General features: G+C 49.2%; 1 protein-coding gene across 3 annotated transcripts in view; it reads right to left on the bottom strand.

Moving 5' to 3' along the window:
- Positions 1 to 21,497, bottom strand: part of LOC128685942 (protein sax-3-like) — a 1,098,442-nt gene that overhangs the window by 167,012 nt on the left and 909,933 nt on the right. For all 3 annotated transcript variants that reach the window (XM_070083369.1, XM_070083370.1, XM_070083368.1), the window contains exon 10: positions 11,551 to 11,666. In XM_070083369.1, the coding sequence (XP_069939470.1) occupies positions 11,551 to 11,666 (116 nt within the window). The remainder of the gene's footprint in view (positions 1 to 11,550; positions 11,667 to 21,497) is intronic.

Genomic DNA, 21,497 nt, shown 5'->3' on the forward strand with positions numbered 1-21,497 from the left:
CACAACAATAGCAACATCAACAACCACAACAATAGCTACATCAACACTCACAAGAATAGCAACATCAACAACCACAACAACTGCCGTTGGGTTCATCCACCATCCCAGAGTCCTCATCAAACAGATTTATTATCAGGTGACATATTTTTTTCCCCTCTCATGTCCCGATGCAGTTTTGAGTTTTCTTTGGCCGCGTTCTGATTTTTCCCTGTCCTCCTCACCGGCATCAGTCGAGAGGCCAACAAAACTCTCCTTGGTCTTTGACCTTTCCAATATTTCCTTTCAGGTTCGACTGGAAATTTTTGAAATCATCTTCGTTTTTAATTGGCTAACAGCTTTGAGTTCCCTATATTTTTGTTTACGATACAATTTTATTTTTTTAAGTTGTTCATTTATATCTTCCTTTCGTTTGTCCCAAAGTAGACAGATTAAGAAAAATGAGCCAAGGGGAAATGAAAATTATTTTTTTTTTTTTTTTACGCCAGCGATGTCGCCAGAGGTCGTTTGAAAATCCAGTGATATCGTCATTGCGATTAATGCTTGAATGGATGGAAATCCAACCCCATGACGACTTGCGTCCAATCGATGACTATCCATCAGCCCATATCGAACCTCCTCGCAACTACCTGTACCTTATCTCCAGTCGTTTCCGGAGGTATCCAGGGCCCGGTCCTTAACCAGACTTACGGGGGCGAGTCGTTGGTGTCGGGACCACAGATAAAAGTTTGGTCTTGTAATTATGCCAGTTGTCTGTGTAAAGCTTTATAAAGCCATGACCTCATAAAGCTCTATATAGAGCGAAATTTGCCCCAATAAAAGCTTCTATTACAACGTTTGTGTTTTCTACAAAGAGTTCCCCTTGATTCATTAATCAATTTACGCCTTTCAAGAATTGCCTCGGCAATTATCGATTCCATAAATTTTCCCACTATTGAGGTTAGGCTTATTGGTCTATAGTTCGAAGCTAAGGACCTGTCACCTGCCTTGTAAATAGGTATTACATTTGCCATTTCCCATTTGTCTCTCACTATGCCAGTTTGTAGTGATATATTGAAAAGATTAGCCAAAGGTATGCTAAGTTCCTCTTTATATTCCTTTAAAACCCTTGCAACCAATGTTTTGTTATGCAATATTGTAATGACATGTTATGTGATGCTGGCACTTGATAGCCCTCTTCCCTGGCTGTCTGTCTATCACTGTCTTTGTCACCTAGTCTGTCCGACAGTTTGTCAGTCTGTCGATCTGTCAGTCCACATGTCTGCATGCAAGTTAGTTTTTACCTGTTAGTTGCTCATCGAGTCAATATATGTATGTGTCTCTCCACATGTCTGAAGCACACGCACGTTGTCGCTCGCTCTCTCTCTCTCTCTCTCTCTATATATATATATATATATATATATATATATATATATATATATATATATATATATACATATCCCTCTCCCTCACTCTCACTCTCTTAGCGTACAAATTATATAGAGTTTTGTCAGAGAGCCAGGGGAACCAAAGAGAAAGAGAGAGAGAGAGAGAGAGAGAGAGAGAGAGAGAGAGAGAGAGAGAGAGAGAGAGAGAGAGAGAGAGAGAATGAATGTGGGTGGCCTTACTGTTATGTACTGTTACAAAAAACGCGATTCTAAAAGCTTAGAGATCTCCAGTGAATACTAGAAAGGACTGCCGTTCTAGCATCCAGCCTGTTACTGGGTTTTCGTAACAAGTAGTCAGTATCCTTGTCCAATTATTCATTAAATTCAGTATGGTTCAATAGCTTTAGGATTACAACTGGTAGGCTACTAACTAGAGAAATTAAAATTTAATAAATTTATTAAGTCTATAAGTTGTCTAGAGGTATATTATCAAATTAAATTAATTACAGCAATCAAAATAAAATCAATCTCTCGAGTTCAATATTATTGTGCTGAAAGCACATATCACATTATAATTCTTAAGTACCGTCAGGTACATTAACATTTAATAAGATATTACAAATATGTACAAGTGTGTGTATGCGTATAAGTGCTCTTAAGTAGTTAGCTGTGTCTCAAGACTCGAATAAGACTTAAACAAGTGACTGACAAAGTCCTCAAATAAACTAACTTCTTGACCGACTGGCAACTGAACAGTCTGCTTGAACAACAAAGAATGCTAAGCCCAATAGCAATGCAATATCAAGCGACTGCGACACAGAATCAGGAACTGGGAAATAATATAACGACACTAAGTAGGGACCATCAGCAGATCCTCCACAAGTTACAAAACTCCCATAAAACTGAATCTACGTTCAGCATAGGAAAAACTGTGACTGTGACAATACACAGGAACCAGTACAAAATTAGGTCAGAAGCTATAGCTCGGGACCTGAGATGTTCAGAGTGTCAATGTGACACACAACCTCAGTACAACGTCGAAAATCACAAAGTCTATACAATGTTCTGTGAACAAAGTTCTACAGAACTAACAAGAATAATGAGACAGACAATCTGTCCAACCAGCAAGCGAGTCTCCAGCAGACTGTCAGACAGACAATCTGTCCAACCAGCAAGCGAGTTTCCAGCAGACTGTCAGACAGACAAGCTGTCCAACCAACAAGAGAGTCTCTAGCAGACTGAATACTTTCACGAGAGGTGAAGACACCCCCCCCTCGATCACGTGATAGCTACGTGGACAACTGCAGCTCAGAAGCCGGCAGTATAACGAGCGACAAGCGATAATTACAGTAGTTTGACAATCAAGCCTAACTGAGCACATTTTATATACATCCTAACAACATAAGCTAAATAACAATATAAAAGTCAAATAATAATATAAAGTCATACATTTGCGATTTAGCTATTATCGCAAATATAAGCAATATAAAAATAAATGAAAAGGTAATATACATTATATATACATAATAATCATTGTAACCCATTCAGGGGTTGCAACATGTACAAGGCCAATATTGTCAAAGTACCACACTTGAATCCACTTCGAGGACAGCGTGAAGCAAGCTTCTATACCACAAGACGGGCAGAAAGCAGCAACTTCACTCTGGCTGTATCCTTCTACAAAACATCACTTCATCTGAGATAATTTATCCCCAGGATGACTCGAGTATGGAACACATTCCGTACAACATTATGATGTCAACGGATAAAGTCAGTTATCAAATGAAAATGCTGGCTAGATGTCCAACTTCATCCTATTTCCCTACTTGTATGTTTCATAACAACAAAAATGCTTCAAATGAACTAATGTAGGTAACAGCTCTTAGCTTGCCAATAAAGGTAGGGATCCTTAACATGTCAAACCCTAATATAAAAAGAGAGAGAGAGAGAGAGAAAGGAGGAGCAAAGAGAGAGGTAACTGGAGGAACCAAAGTATAGACCAGAAAGAAAGCAGGGCAAAATATCATAATGTAATAAACTGGAAGACAGAGATCAGAACAAATTATCCATATGTTTGAACTGTGCAGCCCGAGTTGTTGTGAATATGTAGTGAGAGGTGGTGAGGGTGATGAGGGGTGGTGAGGGTGGTGAAGTGGTGAGGGGTGGTGAGGGTGATGAGGTGGTGAGGGGTGGTGAGGGTGGTGAGGTGATGAGGGTGGTGAGGGTGGTGAGGGGTATTGAGGGGTGGTGAGGGTGAGGGGTGGTGAGGGGTGGTGAGGGGTGGTGAGGGGTGATGAGAGTGGTGAGGGGTGGTGATGGGTGATGAGAGGGGTGATGAGGGGTGGTGAGGAGTGGTGAGGGGGTGGTGAGGGGTGGTGAGGGGTGGTGAGGAGTGGTAGGGGTGGTGAGGGTGATGAGGGTGGTGAGGGTGGTGAGGGGTGGTGAGGGTGAGGAGTGGTGAGTGGTGGTGAGGGGTGGTGAGGGGTGGTGGGGTGGTGAGGGGTGGCGAGGGGTGGTGAGGGTGAGTGAGGGGTGGTGAGGGGTGTTGGTGAGTGAGTGGAGTGAGGGTGATGAGGGGTGGTGAGGGTGGTGAAGGGTGGTGAAGGGTATCTGGTGAGAGGTTAAAGGGTGGTGAGGGTGATTGGTGAGTGGTGAGTGGTGGTGAGTGGTGGTGAGGGTGGTGAGGGTAGTGCCTTGGATTGGTGAGTGGTGGTGAGGTGGTGAGGGTAGTGCGGGTGGTGGTGGTGGTAAAAGTGGTGAGTGGTGGCGAGTGCAGGAGTGGTGAAGGTTGTGAAATTAAAGAGGTGGTGAGGAGTAGTGAGGGTGATGAGGGTGGTTCGGGGTGGTGAGGGGAGTATGGTGAGGAGTGGCGAGGGTGGTGAGGGTGGTGAGGGGTAGTGAGGGGTGGTGAGGGGTGATGAGGGGTGGTGAGTGGTGAGGGGTGGTCAGGGGTGGTCAGGGGTGATGAGGGTGATGGGGGTGGTGAGGGGGTGATGAGGGGGTGATGAGGGTGGTGAGGGGTGGTGAGGGGTGATGAGGGTGGTGAGGGTGGTGAGGGTGCTGAGGGTGGTGGAGTCGGTGATGGGGAGTAGTGAGGTGGTGAGGGTGGTGAGGGTGGTGAGGGTGATGAGGGTGGTGAGGGTGGTGAGGTGGTGAGGTGATGAGGGGTGGTGAGGGTGGTGAGGGGTGGTGAGGGGTGATGAGGGGTGGTGAGGGTGATGAGGGTGGTGAGGGGTGGTGAGGGGTGGTGAGGGGTGATGAGGGGTGGTGAGGGGAGATGAGGGTGGTGGGTGGTGAAGGGAGCTAGTGAGGGAGTGGTGAGGGTGATGAGGGGTGGTGGTGGTGAGGGGTGATGAGGGGGTGGTGAGGGGTGGGCAGAAGGGTATGGGGTGGTGAGAGGGTGCAGGGTGGTGAGGTGATTAGGGGTGGTGAGTGGTGGTGAGTGGTGGTGAGGGGTGGTGAGTAAATTTTGGATTGGTGGAGTGGTGGTGAGGGTGGTGAGGGTAGTGCAGGGTGGTGAGTGGTGGTAAGGGGTGGTGAGTGGTGGCGAGGGTAAGAGGGGTGGTGAGGGTTCTTGAGGTAAAGGGTGGGTGAGGTAGTGAGAGTGATGAGGGGTGGTTAGGGAGGGGTAGTGAGGGTGGCGAGGGTGGTGAGGGTGGTGAGGGGTGGTTAGGGTGGTGAAGGGAGTAGTGAGGGGGTGGTGAGGGTGGTGAGGGTGGTGAGGGTGATGAGTGAGTGAGGGGGTGATGGGAGTGATGAGGGTGGTGAGGGGTGGTGAGTGATGAGGGGTGAGTGAGGGTGCTCTGAGGGTGCTGAGGGGTGGTGAGGGGTGATGAGGGAGTGATGAAGGGTGGTGAAGGTGGTAGGGGTGGTGTGGTGATGAGGGGTGGTGAGGGTGTGCAGAGGGTGATGAGGGTGATGAGGGTGGTGAGGTGGTGAGGGTGGTGAGGGTGGTGAGGTGATGGGGGTGGTGAGGGGTGGTGAGGGGTGGTGAGGGAGTAGTGAGTGGTGGTGAGGGGTGGTGAGGGGTGATGAGGGGTGATGAGGGGTGGTGAGGGGTGGTGAGGGGTGGTGAGGGAGGTGGTGTGAGGGGGTGATGAGGGGTGGTGAGGGTGGTGAGAGGTGGTGAGGGTGGTGGAGTGGTGGTGAGGAGTGGTGAGGAGTGGTGAGGGGTGGTGAGGGGTGATGAAGGGTGGTGAGGGTGGTGAGGGTGGTGAGGGTGAGGAGTGGTGAGTGGTGGTGAGGGGTGGTAGGGGTGGTGAGGGTGGTGAGGGGTGGTGAGGGTAGTGAGGGGTGGTGAGGGAGTAGTGAGGGTGGTGAGGGTGATGGGGGTGGTGAGTGGTGAGGGGTGATGAGGGTGGTGAGGGTGGTGAGGGGTATGGGGTGGTGAGGGTTAAGGAGTGGTGAGTGGTGATTAGTGGTGGTGAGTGGTGGTGAGTGGTGGTGAGTGGTGGTGAGGAGTAGTGCGGATTGAGTGAGTGGTGGTGAGGGAGTGGTGAGGGTAGTGCGGAGTGGTGAGTGAGTGGTAAGAGAACGGTGAGTGGTGGCGAGGGGGTAGGGGTGAGGGGTTGTGAGGGGTAAAGGGTGGTGAGGGGTAGTGAGGGGTGATGAGGGTGGTTAGGGGTGGTGAGGGTAGTGAGGTGAGGGTGGTGGCGAGGGAGTGGTGAAAAGGGGTGAGGGGTGGCGAGGGGTGGTGAGGGGTGGTGAGTGGTGAGGGGTGATGAGGGTGGTGAGGGTATGGGGTGGTGAGGTTAAAGAGTGGTGAGGTGATTAGTGGTGGTGAGGGGTGGTGAGGGGAGGTGAGGGGTGGTGGGGGTGGTGAGGGAGTGGTGAGGGGTGATGAGGGTGATGATTGGTGGTGAGGGTGGTGAGGGTGATGAGGAGGAGAGGAGTGATGATGAGGTGGTGAGGGGTGAGGGGTGATGAGGGGTGGTGAGGGGTGCTGAGGGTGCTGAGGGGTGGTGATCGGTGATGAGGGGTGGTGAGGGTGGTGAGGGGTGGTGAGGGTGGTGAGGGGTGGTGAGGGTGATGAGGGGTGGTGAGGGGTGGTGAGGGTGGTGAGGGGGTGATGAGGGGTGGTGAGGGTGGTGAGGGGTGGTGAGGGTGGTGAGGGTAGTGAGGGGTGATGAGGGTGGTGAGGGGTGGTGAGGGTGGTGAGGGTGGTGAGGGAGTAGTGAGGGGTGGTGAGGGAGTGAGTGAGGGTGGTGAGGGAGTGAGGGTGGTGGTGGTGAGGGGTGATGAGGGTGGTGAGAGGGGTGGTGAAGGGTATGGGGTGAGTGAGGTTAAGGAGTGGTGAGGGTGATTAGTGGTGGTGAGTGAGTGGTGAGTGGTGGTGAGGGTGGTGGAGTAGTGGATTGGTGGAGTGGTGGTGAGGGGTGGTGAGGGGGTAGTGCGGAGTGGTGAGTGGTGGTAGGGTGGTGGTGGTGGCGAAGTGCAGGGGTGGTGAGAAGTTGTGAGGGAGTGGGGTGAGTGAGGGGTAGTGAGGAGTGATGAGGGGGTGGTTAGGGGTGGTGAGGAGGTAGTGAGGGGTGAGGGTGGTGAGGGGTGGTGAGGGTGGTGAGGGTGGTGAGGTGGTGAGGGGTAGTGAGGGTGGTGAGGGTGGTGAGGGGTGGTGAGGGGTGATGAGGGGTGGTGAGGGGTGATGAGGGTGATGAGGGTGAGCAGGGGTGGTGAGGGGTGAGGGTGGTGAGGTGCTGAGGGTGCTGAGGGGTGGTGAGGGGAGTGATGAGGGGTGATGAAGGTGGTGAGGGTGGTGAGGGGTGGTGAGGGAGTGATGAGGGTGGTGAGGGGTGGTGAGGGGTGATGAGGGTGGGGGTGGTGAGGGGTGGTGAGGGTGGTGAGGGGTGGTGAGGGTGATGAGGGGTGGTGAGGGTGGTGAGGGAGTGATGAGGGTGGCGAGGGGTGGTGGGGGTGGTGAGGGAGTAGTGAGGGGTGGTGAGGGGTGGTGAGGGTGATGAGGGTGAGGGGTGGTGAGGGTGGTGAGGGTGATGAGGGTGGTGAGGTGATGAGGGGGTGATGAGGGGTGGTGAGGGGTGGTGAGGGTGGTGAGGGTGGTGAGGTGGTGGTGAGGGTGGTGAGTGGGTGAGGGGTGGTGAGGGTGGGGGTGGTGAGGGGATGGTGAGGGGTGGTGAGGGTGAGGAGTGGTGAGTGGTGGTGAGGGGTGGTGAGGGGTGGTGAGGGGTGGTGAGGGTGGTGAGGGTAGTGAGGGTGGTGAGGGGTGATGAGGGGTGGTGAGGGGTGGTGAGGGGTGGTGAGTGGTGAGGGGTGATGAGGGGTGGTGAGGGGTATGGGGTGGTGAGGGTTAAGGAGTGGTGAGGGGTGATTAGTGGTGGTGAGTGGTGGTGAGTGGTGGTGAGGGGTGGTGAGGAGTAGTGCGGATTGGTGAGTGGTGGGGAGGGTGGTGAGGGGGTGGTGCGGAGTGGTGAGTGGTGGTAAGGGGTGGTGGTGGTGAGGTAAGAGGGGTGGTGAGGGTTGTGTGAGGGTAAAGGGTGGTGAGGGTATTTGAGGGGTGATGGGGTGGTTAGGGGTGGTGAGGGTAGTGAGGGGGTGGCGAGGGGTGGTGAGGGGTGGTGAGGGAGTGATGAGGGGTGGCGAGGGTGGTGAAGGGTGGTGAGTGGTGAGGGTGATGAGGGGTGGTGAGGGTATGGGGTGGTGAGGGTTAAGGAGTGGTGAGGGTGATTAAGTAGGTGGTGGTGGTGGTGAGTGGTGGTGAGTGGTGGTGAGGTGGTGAGGGTAGTGCAGGTGGTGAGGGGTGGTGAGTGGTGGCAGGGGTAGGGGTTGTGAGGGTAAAGGGTGTGGTGAGGAGTGGGGTGGTAGGATAGGGTGGTGAGGGTAGTGAGGGGTGGGAGGTGGTGAGTGGTAGGGATGGTGAGGGGTAAGGGGTGGTGAGGGGTGAGGGGAAGTGAGGGGTAAGGGGTTGTGAGTGGTGCTGAGGGGTAAGGGGTGGTGAGTGATGGTGAGGGGTGGTGAGCGATGGTGAGTGGTGGTCAGTTGTGGTGATGAGCGATGGTGAGTTGTGGTGAGGGGCGAGTAGAGATAATGGGTGGAAGGTGGGGAGATAATGGGTGGAAGGTGGGGAGATAATGGGTGAGAGGGAGATATTGGTTAAGTGGGGAAATAATGGAGTGGGTGGGACGTGGGAAGATAATGGGTGTGAGGTGAGGGAAGATAATGGGGCCCGGAGGTGAGGAAGATAAATAAGCCGGAGGTGGGGGAAGATAATGGTTGTGGTTTGAGGAAGATAATGGGTGAGAAGTGGGGGAGATAATGGGGTGGGAGGTGAGTAGATAATGGGGATGGGAGATGGGTAGATAATGGGGTGGGAGGTGGGGAAGATAATGGGCGGGAGGTGGGGAAGATAATGAATGGGAGATGGGGAAGATAATGGGTGGGAGGTCGGGGAGATAATGTGTGGGAGGTGGGGAAGATAATGGATTTGAGATGGGGAAGATAATGGGTGGGAGGGGGGGAAGATAATGGATGGCAGATGGAGAAGATAATGAGTGGAAGGTGGGGGAGATAATGGGTGGGAGATGGGGAAGATAATGGGTGGGAGATGGGGAGAGCTGGGTAACTTTTTTAGTAAAATTGGATACACCAGCAGTGCGCTGCTACTCTATTCTATGAGATATTTATATAATGGAAACAAGTGCTCTATGAGCAGGGTATGAGTGTGGGGAGAGTGTGGGGAGAGTGGGGTGAGAGTGTGGAGAGAGTGTGGGGAGAGTGTGGGGAGAGTGTGGGGAGAGTGGGGTGAGATTGAGGAGAGAAGAGGAGATAGAGGGAGGGGTTGGGGGAGGAGTGGGTAGTTTCTCAGGCCAGAAAGTTGACAGTTTAAGCAAGATTGGTGGCAGCTGCCCATGCGGGTATCCAGTCCCTGACAGGGGTATCTCTGCCCCTCCCTCCTCTCCTTGCATCCTGCTGTTGTGATAGTGCCGAGTAGCTCATGGGTGAGAGCGTTCCACTCACAATCGCAAGCCTCTGGGTTCGATTTCCTGGTGTGAAGAAACAAGACTGGCCAGCTTCCTCACTCCCCTGCTCTTCCCACCCATCAGTGAACATTGTTACCTGTGTTAGAAGATTCCAGTACCTACAACAAAATCATCCAGCGAAGAAAACACTCCAGTTCTATGTGTTGAGAACTCCAGCAGCTGCTGGAAGTACTGGAGTGTTGGGTAAAAGGTATTCCTCTACCTAGTGATGGTAATGGAAAAACAATACTTGTCTTTCCTCTTCATTCTGCCCTCTCCACCTATTCCTTCTGCCTTCCCTTTCTCTTAATCCTTCTTACTATTTAATTCCTTCTGTCTGCCCGTCCGTCTCTCTCTCTCTCTCTATTTATGCAAGGGTTTATTCAGAGTTAGGCTAAGATTTCTTACCTTTATTTACAAGCTAAGAGTTGTTTCCCCCTCTCATCTCATTTAAAAAAACCTTCCCTAGCATTATCTTTTACTAAATCTCTCTCTCTCTCTCTCTCTCTCTCTCTCTCTCTCTCTCTCTCTCTCGCTTCCACTGAGGTCAAACACCATACAGCAATAAGTTGTAATTGAACTGGAAGGGATGATAGACTGGTGTGTATGTGTGTGTGGGGGGGAGGGAGAAGTTGAGTACTAACTCCTGGCACCGACGTTTAACCCTCAATTCGCCGGCATTACTCGTCCCAGGCATCTTGATCGCCACCACATCTCATTCCACATCCAGCTCATTCCTCATTCTCGTCATTCCGAAACTGAAACATTTCATAATGACCCTGTGGTGAGCTCTCATTGTTTCACGGTCTGGGTGAAACACTAGTGGTCTGTTTAGGATGTGCTCATTTTAACAGCTATCAGAGTGTCATCCATTATACCTGGCGCGTGACTGTTGTCTTCTTATGTGCTCCTTCTGATAACAGTTTTAAATCAACTGCTTTTGACTTTCTAAATACTATATATGAAGCTGAGGCCCCATTTATATCAAAGGACATTAATTTCCTGCGTTGCTTTCCTCCCTGCTCTCTCGTATCCGTCTTGCTCTATACTTTTAGATGCTATCTTTGTTTTTTGTTTTTTTTTTACCCCCTTTCGGCCTCTTTATGATTTTGAATAAACTGCTTCCTCCTCTATCTCCTGAGTTATCTCTCCTTTCTTTCTCTTTTCCATTGCATGTTCTTTTTCAGTACAACTCTCACTCTTACCTAATCTCCTCTCCTCCGTACTTCAGTTTTCCCCTCTTCTCTCTAGATTCACTTTCACCAATTCTTCAAAGCTCAGCAAATGGGAATCAAGACAAAATATGCAGAATAAGCTTTACTGGGACTATATTTCGAGCAGGATAAAGCTTAACCAAGAGAGAGAAAGAAGCGTTCTCCCAATAAAAGCTTCTAATAAATGACTTATTCAAGAATGACTTCAAGAGAGCTACTGACTCTTCGGTACTTCTGACTTCTTCAGTCCCAAGACTGAAGAATCCACTTACAGTGAAACGTTTCCTCAGTAAAGGCCTTTGTGAACAAGCTGTCGATATCAGCATGTGTTTCCTGTGCTCAAGCAGAGCACAAGCGCGGCAGTCTGATCAATGTCTCGTAACCATCCGGACACAAACTGAAAAATGCTCTCGTTTGGCTGATTAAAAGAAAAAAGAACCATAATAACAAACTTGTATAGGAAAGAATAAAGTCACAATACCGTCACTGGAACAATGGACAAATAACCCGCACATAGAAATTTTTGACGACGTTTCGGTCCGACTTGGACCATTATCTAATCAATAAACACGTATAAATGAGAAACAATACATGCCCAGTGTAAAGATGCCTTACTGAGGAAATATTTCGCCATTCTATACCATTTCTTAAACAACCGACAGACAGCAGCAACAGCCTGGCTGGCCAAGCAAACACCAAACAAGCTTGACCATAGGGGCCGGGTTGTTGTGGTAGGGAAGCTCTCGAAACTCGTCACAGATATATCAGAGATAACGAACCCTCATATTACGAAAAAACAGTATGACCGGAACATTTCATAGCGCCACTGACAGAAAACAAACTCACAATTTAAACTCGGAAGAAAGCTGTAGCGTAAGTATAAAGACAAATCAGAAATAAATTTTTAAAATAAGTGCATATAGAAGCAGTCAGTAGGTAATATTCAAAGGAACTCACTCACCTGACGAACAACGCTGGGGACTGCGAGGGGAACCTACTGACCTGATAGCCGGTGATGAGGCCGTGTTGGAGGTCGGCATCAGGTGGTCTCCAGGTAACTGAGGCGTGGGTGAGGTTGACCAGGTGAACTGACACGTCCTGAGGAGGTCCAGCAGGTGCTGTCACAGAGATTATTTTTATTATTATTATTAGTAGTAACAGTAGTAGTGATAGTATTAGTAGTAGTAATAGTAGTAGTAATAGCAGTAGTAGTAGTAGAAATAATAGTAGTAGTAATAGTAGAAGTAGTAACAGTAGTAGTAGTAGTAGTGTGGTGGTGAGTGGTGACAGTGGTGGAAGTGAACAGTGGTGGTGGTGACAGTGGTGGTGGTAGTAACGGTGGTAGAGTAGTGTAGTGAGTAGTAGTGGCAGTGGTAGAGTGATGATAGTGGTGGTAGACAGTGGTAGTGGTAGTAATCGTCGTGGTAATGGTATTAGTGGTAAACATTAGTGGTAGTAGTAGTAGTGACAGTGGTAGAGTAGTATTAGTGGTAGTGAGTAGTGGTAACAGCAGTAGTGGTAGTAATGGTTGTAGTAATGGTAGTAGTAGTAGTAGTAGTGGTAGTAGTAATGGTAGTAGTGGTAGCATCAGTAGTAATAGTAGTGGTGGTGGAGTAATGGTAGAGTGGCAGTGGTGGTAATGGTTTGTGAGTAGCAATGTGGTGCTTGGGAACAATGGGAGTGGTAGTGGTGAGTAGTGGTGTTGCTGGTGGGTGTAATGCGGTAGTGGCAGGCAGTGTAGTGGCAGAGTAGTGGTGAAATGGTAGAGGCAATGGTGATGTGGTAGAGTAGTAGTAGTAGTGGTGAAGTAGTAGTAAATAGTAGTGACAGTAATGAGTAGTGGTGAGTAGTAGTAATGAGTAGTAACAGTAATAGTAGTAGTAAATAGTAGAGAGTAGTGAGTAGTAGTAGCAGTAGTAATGGTAATAGTGTTCAGTGGTGATGGTGGTGATAGTGAGTGATAATTAGTAATGTCTGGTGGTGCTAATGGAGGTGTGGTGGTGGTGAGGTGGTGGTGTGGTGGTGGCCAGTGGTGGTGGTGGTGTGGAGTGGTGGTGGTGGCGGCCCGGTGGTGTGGTGGTGGCGGTGGTGATGGTGGTGGCGTGGCGGTGGTGGTGGTGGTGAGTGGTGGTGGTGAGAGGTGGTGGCGGTGGTGGTGTGGCGGTGGTGGTGGTGGTGGTGGTGGTGGTGGTGGCGGTGGTGGTGGTGGTGGTGGTGGTGGCGGTGGTGGTGGTGGTGGTGGCGGTGGTATTGGTAATGGTGGTGTGAGTGAGGTGGTAGTGAGTGGTGGCGGTGGTGGTGGTGGTGGTGGCGGTGGTGGTGGCGGTGGTGGTGGTGGTGGTGGCGGGGTGGCCAGCGGCGGTGGTGAGTGGTGGTGGTGGCGGTGGTGGTGTGGTGGTGGCGGTGGTGGTGGTGGTGGTGGTGGTGGTGGCGGTAGTGATGTGTGTGAGTGGTGGTGAAGTGGCAGTGATGAGTGGTGGCAGGCTGACGGTGGTGGTGGTGGTATTGCAGTGGTGAGTAGTGGTGGTAGTGGCAGTAGTGAGTGGTGTGTGGTGTGGCAGTGGTAGTGGTGGTATTATTAGTGTGGTAGTAAAGTAGTAGTAGTAGTAGTAGTAGTAGTAGTAGTAGTAGTAGTAGTAGTAGTAGCAGTAGTAGTAGCAGCAGTAGTAGTAGTAGTAGTAGTAGTAATAGTAGTAGTAGTATGAGAATGAGAGGTAACGGTAATCAAATTTGATGGAAGAAAGAGTAAAGTGACTCCAGTTCCTTGGATCATGAAGTGAGGTAACTGTGAGGCTCAAAATGAAAAAGGACTTATTACACAACTTCAATGAAAATAAGATAAACTGACTTCACTGGGTTATTTTAGACTTCAATCTTCCAGTTTGGCTGCACGCGGCTAGCACCACCAGCCTGGATGACCCGGTAATCTTCGGGCATCCAGGTGCTTCCTTGGCGGGGAGAACTAGCTTACAAATTTATTCTAGATATAAGAGCATGTGTAGGCTTCCTAAATAAATATAACTTTATATCTTTCATTGGTAGGTGAGTAGGGAAGGAGGAATGGATAAGAGAAAAAGGAAGAGAAAGATGAGAAAATATACAGTCAAAATAGGTAACAAAATCTCTGGGTATATATCGAAGTTATCTGGAGGGATCACTAAACTATTTTCACCGTAGATCCTATCCGGAGTGTTCTGAAGTGAACAGCAGGTGAGAGAGAGAGAGAGAGAGAGAGAGAGAGAGAGAGAGAGAGAGAGAGAGAGAGAGAGCTGATGCAGGTAACAGCTCTTAGCTTGCCAATAAAGTTAGGAATCCTTAACCTGTAAATAGCTGTCAATAAAGCTAGGGATCCTTAACCTTGTCAAACCCTGTGTAAAAAAAGAGAGAGAGAGAGAGAGAGAGAGAGAGAGACGGAGAGAGAGAGACAGACAGACAGACAGACAGACAGAGAGAGAGATAGAGAGAGAGAGACAGACAGACAGACAGACAGAAATTAGTATAGGATCATATGGCATGTCAGTTATAACCATTATATTTCCCTTAGGCTAAACATACATCCAGCGAGTTAGCATTTGCATTACATTCATCGTAGTGAAGATTGTACGGTGTCATTTTTATTAACAAAACTGGGATATCAGTTTCCATGTGATGACTTGCCAATTCATCCCATGTTTAGCCTTAAATCTTCATCGCTAATATTTAATGGCACAACAGACTTATGCCGCACTCTGCACTATTCCAACCGCGTGCATTTAGGTACAGGGAACTAAGGTTATGCTGTAAGAGGATCGTACAGCTAGTGAAATACATTTCATTATTATTATTATTATTATTATTATTATTGGTTTTGCACATCGGCCATTTCCCACCGAGGCAGGTGACCAGAAAAAGAAGAAGAAACACTTTCATCATCACTCACTCCATGACTATCTTGCCAGAGGCCTGCCGATACTACAGTTATTATCATGGGGCACCCCTAAACCCATATGGACTCATACAGCATCTGGTGAATCTTGGGGTTAAGTCAGGTTCGACCCGTATGAAAGGCAGCTCCAGTGTCTTGGATCAAGAGACCTTCATCAGCCACAAGGCACCACCGCCTCCGCCCCTCCCTTTACCGGAAGCTGCCGATAGGAAGACCGATTCCGTGCATAAATTATCCTCCGTCCCCCGCTCCCCGTAATGACAACATTACAGGGATATTCCTCCCGTCAAAAAAAATCCCCTAAAACATTCCCCTAATGTCCCTAACTACATAAAATAAAGATGAAATTCCAGCCTTAACCACCGGAAATAAAGTTACCTCGCGTGTGCATCAATCACAGCAAAAACATAGGGAACGTAGGGAAATTTTCCTACGAGAATCGTTTTATTAAAGAGAGGAGGAGGGGAGGAAAGAGGGGAGAGTGGAGGGGAGAAAGGGAGGGGAGGAAAGAGGAGGGGAGGGGAATATTCCATACATCAAGTCTCACACAAGTAATAGTGAGGAAAAATTCTCGTCTTCCTGTGAGGGAAGGAATGACTTGTTATTTTCCCCGCCTACTTATCGAATCTGACTACCCACAGTTTCGTAGGCGCTGTATAACCCTTACGGGTTAATTGCTCACCCCAATAAAATAAATAATAATAATAATAATAATAATAATAATAATAATAATAATAATAATAATAATAATAATAATAATAATATTATCTTTCATGAGAAGAGGGAATTTTTCCCCACGTGTAATAATACAAAGGAATTTCCCCCGCTACCGCTGACAGGAAGTACCGTACTAATATTCTCAGCCAGTTAAAATATGGGGAAATTACCCCTCCCATTCCACCTTTCTTCCCTCCACTGGTGGTGGCAGAGAGCACCACCCGCCACTGGTGGTGGCAGAGAGCACCACCCGCCACTGGTGGTGGAAGAGAGCACCACCCGCCACTGGTGGTGGCAGAGAGCACCACCCGCCACTGGTGGTGGCAGAGAGCACCACCCGCCACTGGTGTTGGAAGAGAGCACCACCCGCCACTGGTGGTGGAAGAGAGCACCACCCGCCACTGGTGTTGGAAGAGAGCACCACCCGCCACTGGTGTGGGAAGAGAGCACCACCCGCCACTGGTGGTGGAAGGAAACACCACCGCCACTGGTGAGTGGCGAGCACCACCGCCACTGGTGTTGGAAGAGCACCACCCGCCACTGGTGGTGGCAGAGAGCACCACCCGCCACTGGTGTGGTGGCCAGAAGCACTACCCGCCACTGGTGTTGGAAGAGCACCACCCGCCACTGTGGTGTTGGAGAGCACCACCCGCCACTGGTGTTGGAAGAGAGCACCACCCGCCACTGGTGTTGGAAGAGAGCACCACCCGCCACTGGTGTTGGAAGAGAGCGCCACCCGCCACTGGTGGTGGAAGAGAGCGCCACCCGCCACTGGTGGTGGAAGAGAGCACCATCCGCCACTGGTGGTGGAAGAGAGCACCACCCGCCACTGGTGGTGGAAGAGAGCGCCACCCGCCACTGGTGGTGGAAGAGAGCGCCACCCGCCACTGGTGGTGGAAGAAACGCCACCCGCCACTGGTGGTGGGAAGGAGCGCCACCCGCCACTGGTGTGGAAGAGAGAGCGCCACCCGCACTGGTGGTGGAGGCACCACCGCCGCAGGTGATGGCAGGGCGCCACCCGCCACTGGTAGGGAAGAGCGCACGCCGCACAGTGTGGTGGAAGAGAGCACCACCCGCCACTGGTGGTGGAAGAGAGCGCCACCCGCCACTGGTAGGGGAAGAGAGCGCCACCCGCCACTGGTGGTGGAAGAGAGCGCCACCCGCCACTGGTGGTGGAAGAGAGCGCCACCCGCCACTGGTAGGGAAAGAGAGCGCCACCCGCCACTGGTGATGGCAGAGAGCGCCACCCGCCACTGGTAGGGGAAGAGAGCGCCACCCGCCACTGAGTAAGAGGAAGAGAGAGCTTACCCGCCACTGGTGATGTGGCAGAGCGCCACTCGCCACTGGTGGGAAGAGGCGCCACCGCCGCTGGTAGGGAAAGAGGCGCCGCCGCGTGGTGATGGCGAGAGCGCCACCCGCCGCTGGTAGGGAAGAGGCGCCACCCGCCGCGCTGGTAAGGGAAAGGCGCCACCCGCCACTGGTGGTGGAAGAGAGCGCCACCCGCCACTGGTGGTGGAAGAGAGCGCCACCCGCCACTGGTGGTGGCAGAGAGCGCCACCCGCCACTGGTGGTGGCAGAGAGCGCCACCCGCCACTGGTAGGGGAAGAGAGCGCCACCCGCCACTGGTGGTGGAAGAGACGTCAATTTACAGGTGTAAAGAGGCTTGCCCACTCGTCTACATCCGCCCACGATTGAACCCGGTTCCTTCCATTGTAAGGCACGAGACACAGCAAAAGAAGGTTCAGGAGAGCCAGGGTAATGAAGCTTAGGTGAGGAAGGAAGAGGAGGACGAGGAGGAGGAAAGTGAGAGAATATTCGAAGAGCTAGTGTGAGGGAGGTACTGAGAAAGGAAATTAAGAGGATGGTGAGAAAGGGTGACAGAGAATGGAGAGAGAGAGAGAGAGAGAGAGAGAGAGAGAGAGAGAGAGAGAGAGAGAGAGAGAGAGAGAGAGAGAGAGAGAGAGAGAGAGGGAGGAGGAGGTACAGCTTTGAGATTAGTTACACTCAAGCACACACAAACACACATATACACACAAACAAAATACCAAGTGTCTGTTTGACAAAAGCTTTTGACTAATGGTAAAACACACACACACACACACACACACACACACACACACACACACACACAAGCCTGGAATACTGCCACATTACTTTCTCATCTTCTACACATTTTTCCCTGACTTACTGACAGCAAATATAAATATAAGACGATCGCAGGAGACACTCCATCGAGCAGCTTGAAGATACATCTTGATTTTCCTCTTCATGAAGACATTGACAGTCATAATGGAGATTTAACAAGTTTAAGACAATATCTTCGAATGATTTTCTTAAATCCAAGTGGAGAACTGGTGTGAAAAGTAAAGAATATAGATAAGTGGCTTAGAGAACCGACAGGATGATGAATTAGATACTTATGCAACATTTAGGTATATATTGTGGAAACGTTTCACCACAATAAAGTGTTTGATTCACCAATAGTGAACAAGTAACAAAATACGTTGGTAAGATTGCTGAGTTACCGACGAGTAGTCGGAGAAAGACCTAGTATTTGTATTTTTCTAAAGATATATTGCACAAAAAGCTATCACTGGGTTAGTTTTGCTCTGTGTAGAGTTCTACACAGAGCGAAACTATTACTCCGCTTATTACTCAGAGACTAAAAGAGTTTGAACCTGAGGTGATGACTTCACACTCAAGTGTCAAGTAAATGACTCAGTTTGTCAGGCTCGTAGCTGAGTGGTGAGTCGCTGGCTCTCGTCACATTATATTAAACGGGAAGCGTTAAACTCTCAAGGATCATGCAGCACCTGTGGAATGGGAGATGATCAGATTCGATTCAGAGAAGAAGAGGGAGGGGTATAATACCTTGGATCATGACGTCTTCCTCTATCAAGTCTACTCCACCCGTGACGACGCTGTTCTCCTGATGCACTTCTCACTTGCTCCTGTATATATTTGTTCATTCTCTTGCCTCTGCTTTATATTGACACAGGTGACTGAACACCTGATATTAAGAGTAATGGACTGATTATATCATCTTCCCGTGTCTCTTGTTCATAATTTCTGCAGTGAATTGAAAACGCCATTGGATGGTGAAATGTTTTCATAACAAGACATTCAAACATTGTCTGTGTTTCATTCATCTGTACGAGTAATGTTTCAACTTAAACAATTCATATAATTTTATATGAATTAATATCTAATGGCTGTAGCACTTACTAACGCCTCGTTCTATTAGTACATAAATCAGTGAAAAGAAATTATGAGAGCTTCTCGTCACCATTTTTTTTTTCAAATTTACAGCTGTAGCTTCTTGTTTTCTAGTTGACAGTACTGTGAAGCAATTTTGGTTACAATTTGCCTTTTACTACCATGTCATTCTCAAAATGTTGTTCGCCTTCCCTTCTCTTTATATTTGTTTCTGAAATTTCTGCTCACTTTTTTGTTTTCTTTTGTCTATCAGTTTCTATATTTTTTCCCATGTTCGTACACCATTTTATTTTTTCCTCTGCGTTTTTTATTGAACAATGGGTTCTCTATGTACTTTCCATTTCCTCTTCTATTTCTTAGTGTGAAATTCTTCATTGTCTACCGACACTTTCTCGCTAGGTACTCCAGTGTCTCCTTTCCTGACTTTCCTTCCACTTTCCTTTCCTAATGCACTTAACTAAGGAATTCACTCATCCATACCAATTTTCCTCTTATGTAGTCTTGTTTCTCCTATTCTGCATCTGGTAGTCTTCCCTTAATGTTTACATCCACAAAGTTTTTCGATATTTAGTAGTGTATGGTCGCTAGTACCCAGAGATCTCTCATATTCTGTTCCACTTATAACAATTGCACGTAAGGTAAATTCAAGAGCCAGTCATGCTGGTTCATTCTCTCCTCTCTTTCTTTTGTTGTGTCCATAACCTGCTGACATTAAACTTTCCATCGCTATTTCTAGTATGTGTGTGTGTGTGTGTGGTAGTGAGTGTGTGTGTGTGTGTGTGTGTGTGTGTGTGTGTGTGTGTGTGTGTGTGTGTGTGTGTGTGTGTGTGTGTGTGTGTACTCACCTCACCTAGTTGTACTCACCTAGTTGAGATTGCAGGGGTCGAGTCCAAGCTCCTGGCCCCCGCCTCTTCACTAATCGCTACTAGGTCACTCTCCTGAACCGTGAGCTTTATCATACCTCTGCTTAAAAGCTATGCATGGATCCTGCCTCCACTACATCACTTCCCAAACTATTTCACTTCCTGACTACTCTGTGGCTGAAGAAATACTTCCTAACATCCCTGTGATTCATCTGTGTCTTCAACTTCCAACTGTGTCCCATCTCTGGAACATCCTGTCTTTGTTCACCATGTCAATTCCTCTCAGTATTTTGTATGTCGTTATCATGTCCCCCTTATCTCTCCTGTCCTCCAGTGCCGTCAGGTTGATTTCCCTTAACCTCTCCTCGTAGGACATACCTCTTAGCTCTGGGACTAGTCTTGTTGCAAACCTTTGCACTTTCTCTAGTTTCTTTACGTGCTTGGCTAGGTGTGGGTTCCAAACTGGTGCGCATACTCCAATATGGGCCTAACGTACACGATGTACAGGGTCCTGAACGATTCCTTATTAAGATGTCGGAATGCTGTTCTGAGGTTTACTAGGCGCCCATATGCTGCAGCAGTTATTTGGTTGATGTGCGCTTCAAGAGATGTGCCTGGTGTTATACTCACCCCAAGATCTTTTTCCTTGAGTGAGGTTTGTAGTCTCTGGTCCCCTAGACTGTACTCCGTCTGCGGTCTTCTTTGCCCTTCCCCAATCTTCATGACTTTGCACTTGGTGGGGTTGAACTCCAGTAGCCAATTGCTGGACCAGGTCTGCAGCCTGTCCAGATCCCTTTGTAGTTCTGCATGGTCTTCGATCGAATGAATTCTTCTCATCAACTTCACGTCATCTGCAAACAGGGACACATCGGATTCTATTCCTTCCGTCATGTCGTTCACAAATACCAGAAACAGCACTGGTCCTAGGACTGATCCCTGTGGGACCCCGCTGGTCACAGGTGCCCACTCTGACACCTCGCCACGTACCATGACTCGCTGCTGTCTTCCTGACAAGTATTCCCTGATCCATTGTAGTGCCTTCCCTGTTATCCCTGCTTGGTCCTCCAGTTTTTGCACTAATCTCTCGTGTGGAACTGTGTCAAACGTCTTCTTACAGTCCAAGAAAATGCAGTCTACCCACCCCTCTCTCTGTCTTACTGCTGTCACCCTGTCATGGAGCTTCAGTAGGTTTGTGACGCAGGATTTCCCGTCCCTGAAACCATGTTGGCTGCTGTTGATGAGATCATTCCTTTCTAGGTGTTCCACCACTCTTCTCCTGATAATCTTCTCCATGACTTTGCATACAATACATGTTAGTGACACTGGTTTGTAGTTTAGTGCTTCACGTCTGTCTCCTTTTTTAAAGATTGGGACTACATTTGCTGTCTTCCATGCCTCAGGCAATCTCCCCGTTTCGATAGATGTATTGAATATTGTTGTTAGGGGTACACATAGCGCCTCTGCTCCCTCTCTCAAGACCCATGGAGAGATGTTATCCGGCCCCATTGCCTTTGAGGTATCTATCTCACTCAGGAGCCTCTTCACTTCTTCCTCGGTTGTGTGTACTGTGTCCAGCACTTGGTGGTGTGTCCCACCTCTCTGTCTTTCTGGAGCCCCTTCTGTCTCCTCTGTGAACACTTCTTTAAATCTCTTGTTGAGTTCCTCACTTACTTCATGGTCATTTCTTGTTGTCTCTCCTCCTTCCTTCCTTAGCCTGATTACCTGGTCCTTGACTATTGCTTTCCTCCTGATGTGGCTGTATAACAGTTTTGGGTCATATTTGGCTTTCGCTGCTATGTCGTTTTCATATTGTCGTTGGGCCCCCCTTCTTATCTGTGCATATTCGTTTCTGGCTCTACGACTGCTCTCCTTATTCTCCTGGGTCCTTTGCCTTCTATATTTCTTCCATTCCCTAGCACACTTGGTTTTAGCCTCCCTGCTCATCCTGGCTTTTTCATTAGTCCTGTTACCCTTGGGTACAAACCTCTCCTCAGCCTCCTTGCACATTGTTGCTACATATTCCATCATCTCATTAACTGACTTCCCTGCCAGTTCTCTGTCCCACTGAACCCCGTTAAGGAAGTTCCTCATTCCCGTGTAGTCCCCTTTCTTGTAGTCTGGCTTCATTCGTCCTGGCCTTCCTGCTTCCCCCTCCACTTGTAGCTCTACTGTGTATTCGAAGTTTAAAACCACATGATCGCTGGCCCCAAGGGGTCTTTCATAAGTGA

Source organism: Cherax quadricarinatus, chromosome 9 (genome assembly GCF_038502225.1).
Source record: "Cherax quadricarinatus isolate ZL_2023a chromosome 9, ASM3850222v1, whole genome shotgun sequence".
Taxonomy (NCBI): Eukaryota; Metazoa; Arthropoda; class Malacostraca; order Decapoda; family Parastacidae; genus Cherax; species Cherax quadricarinatus.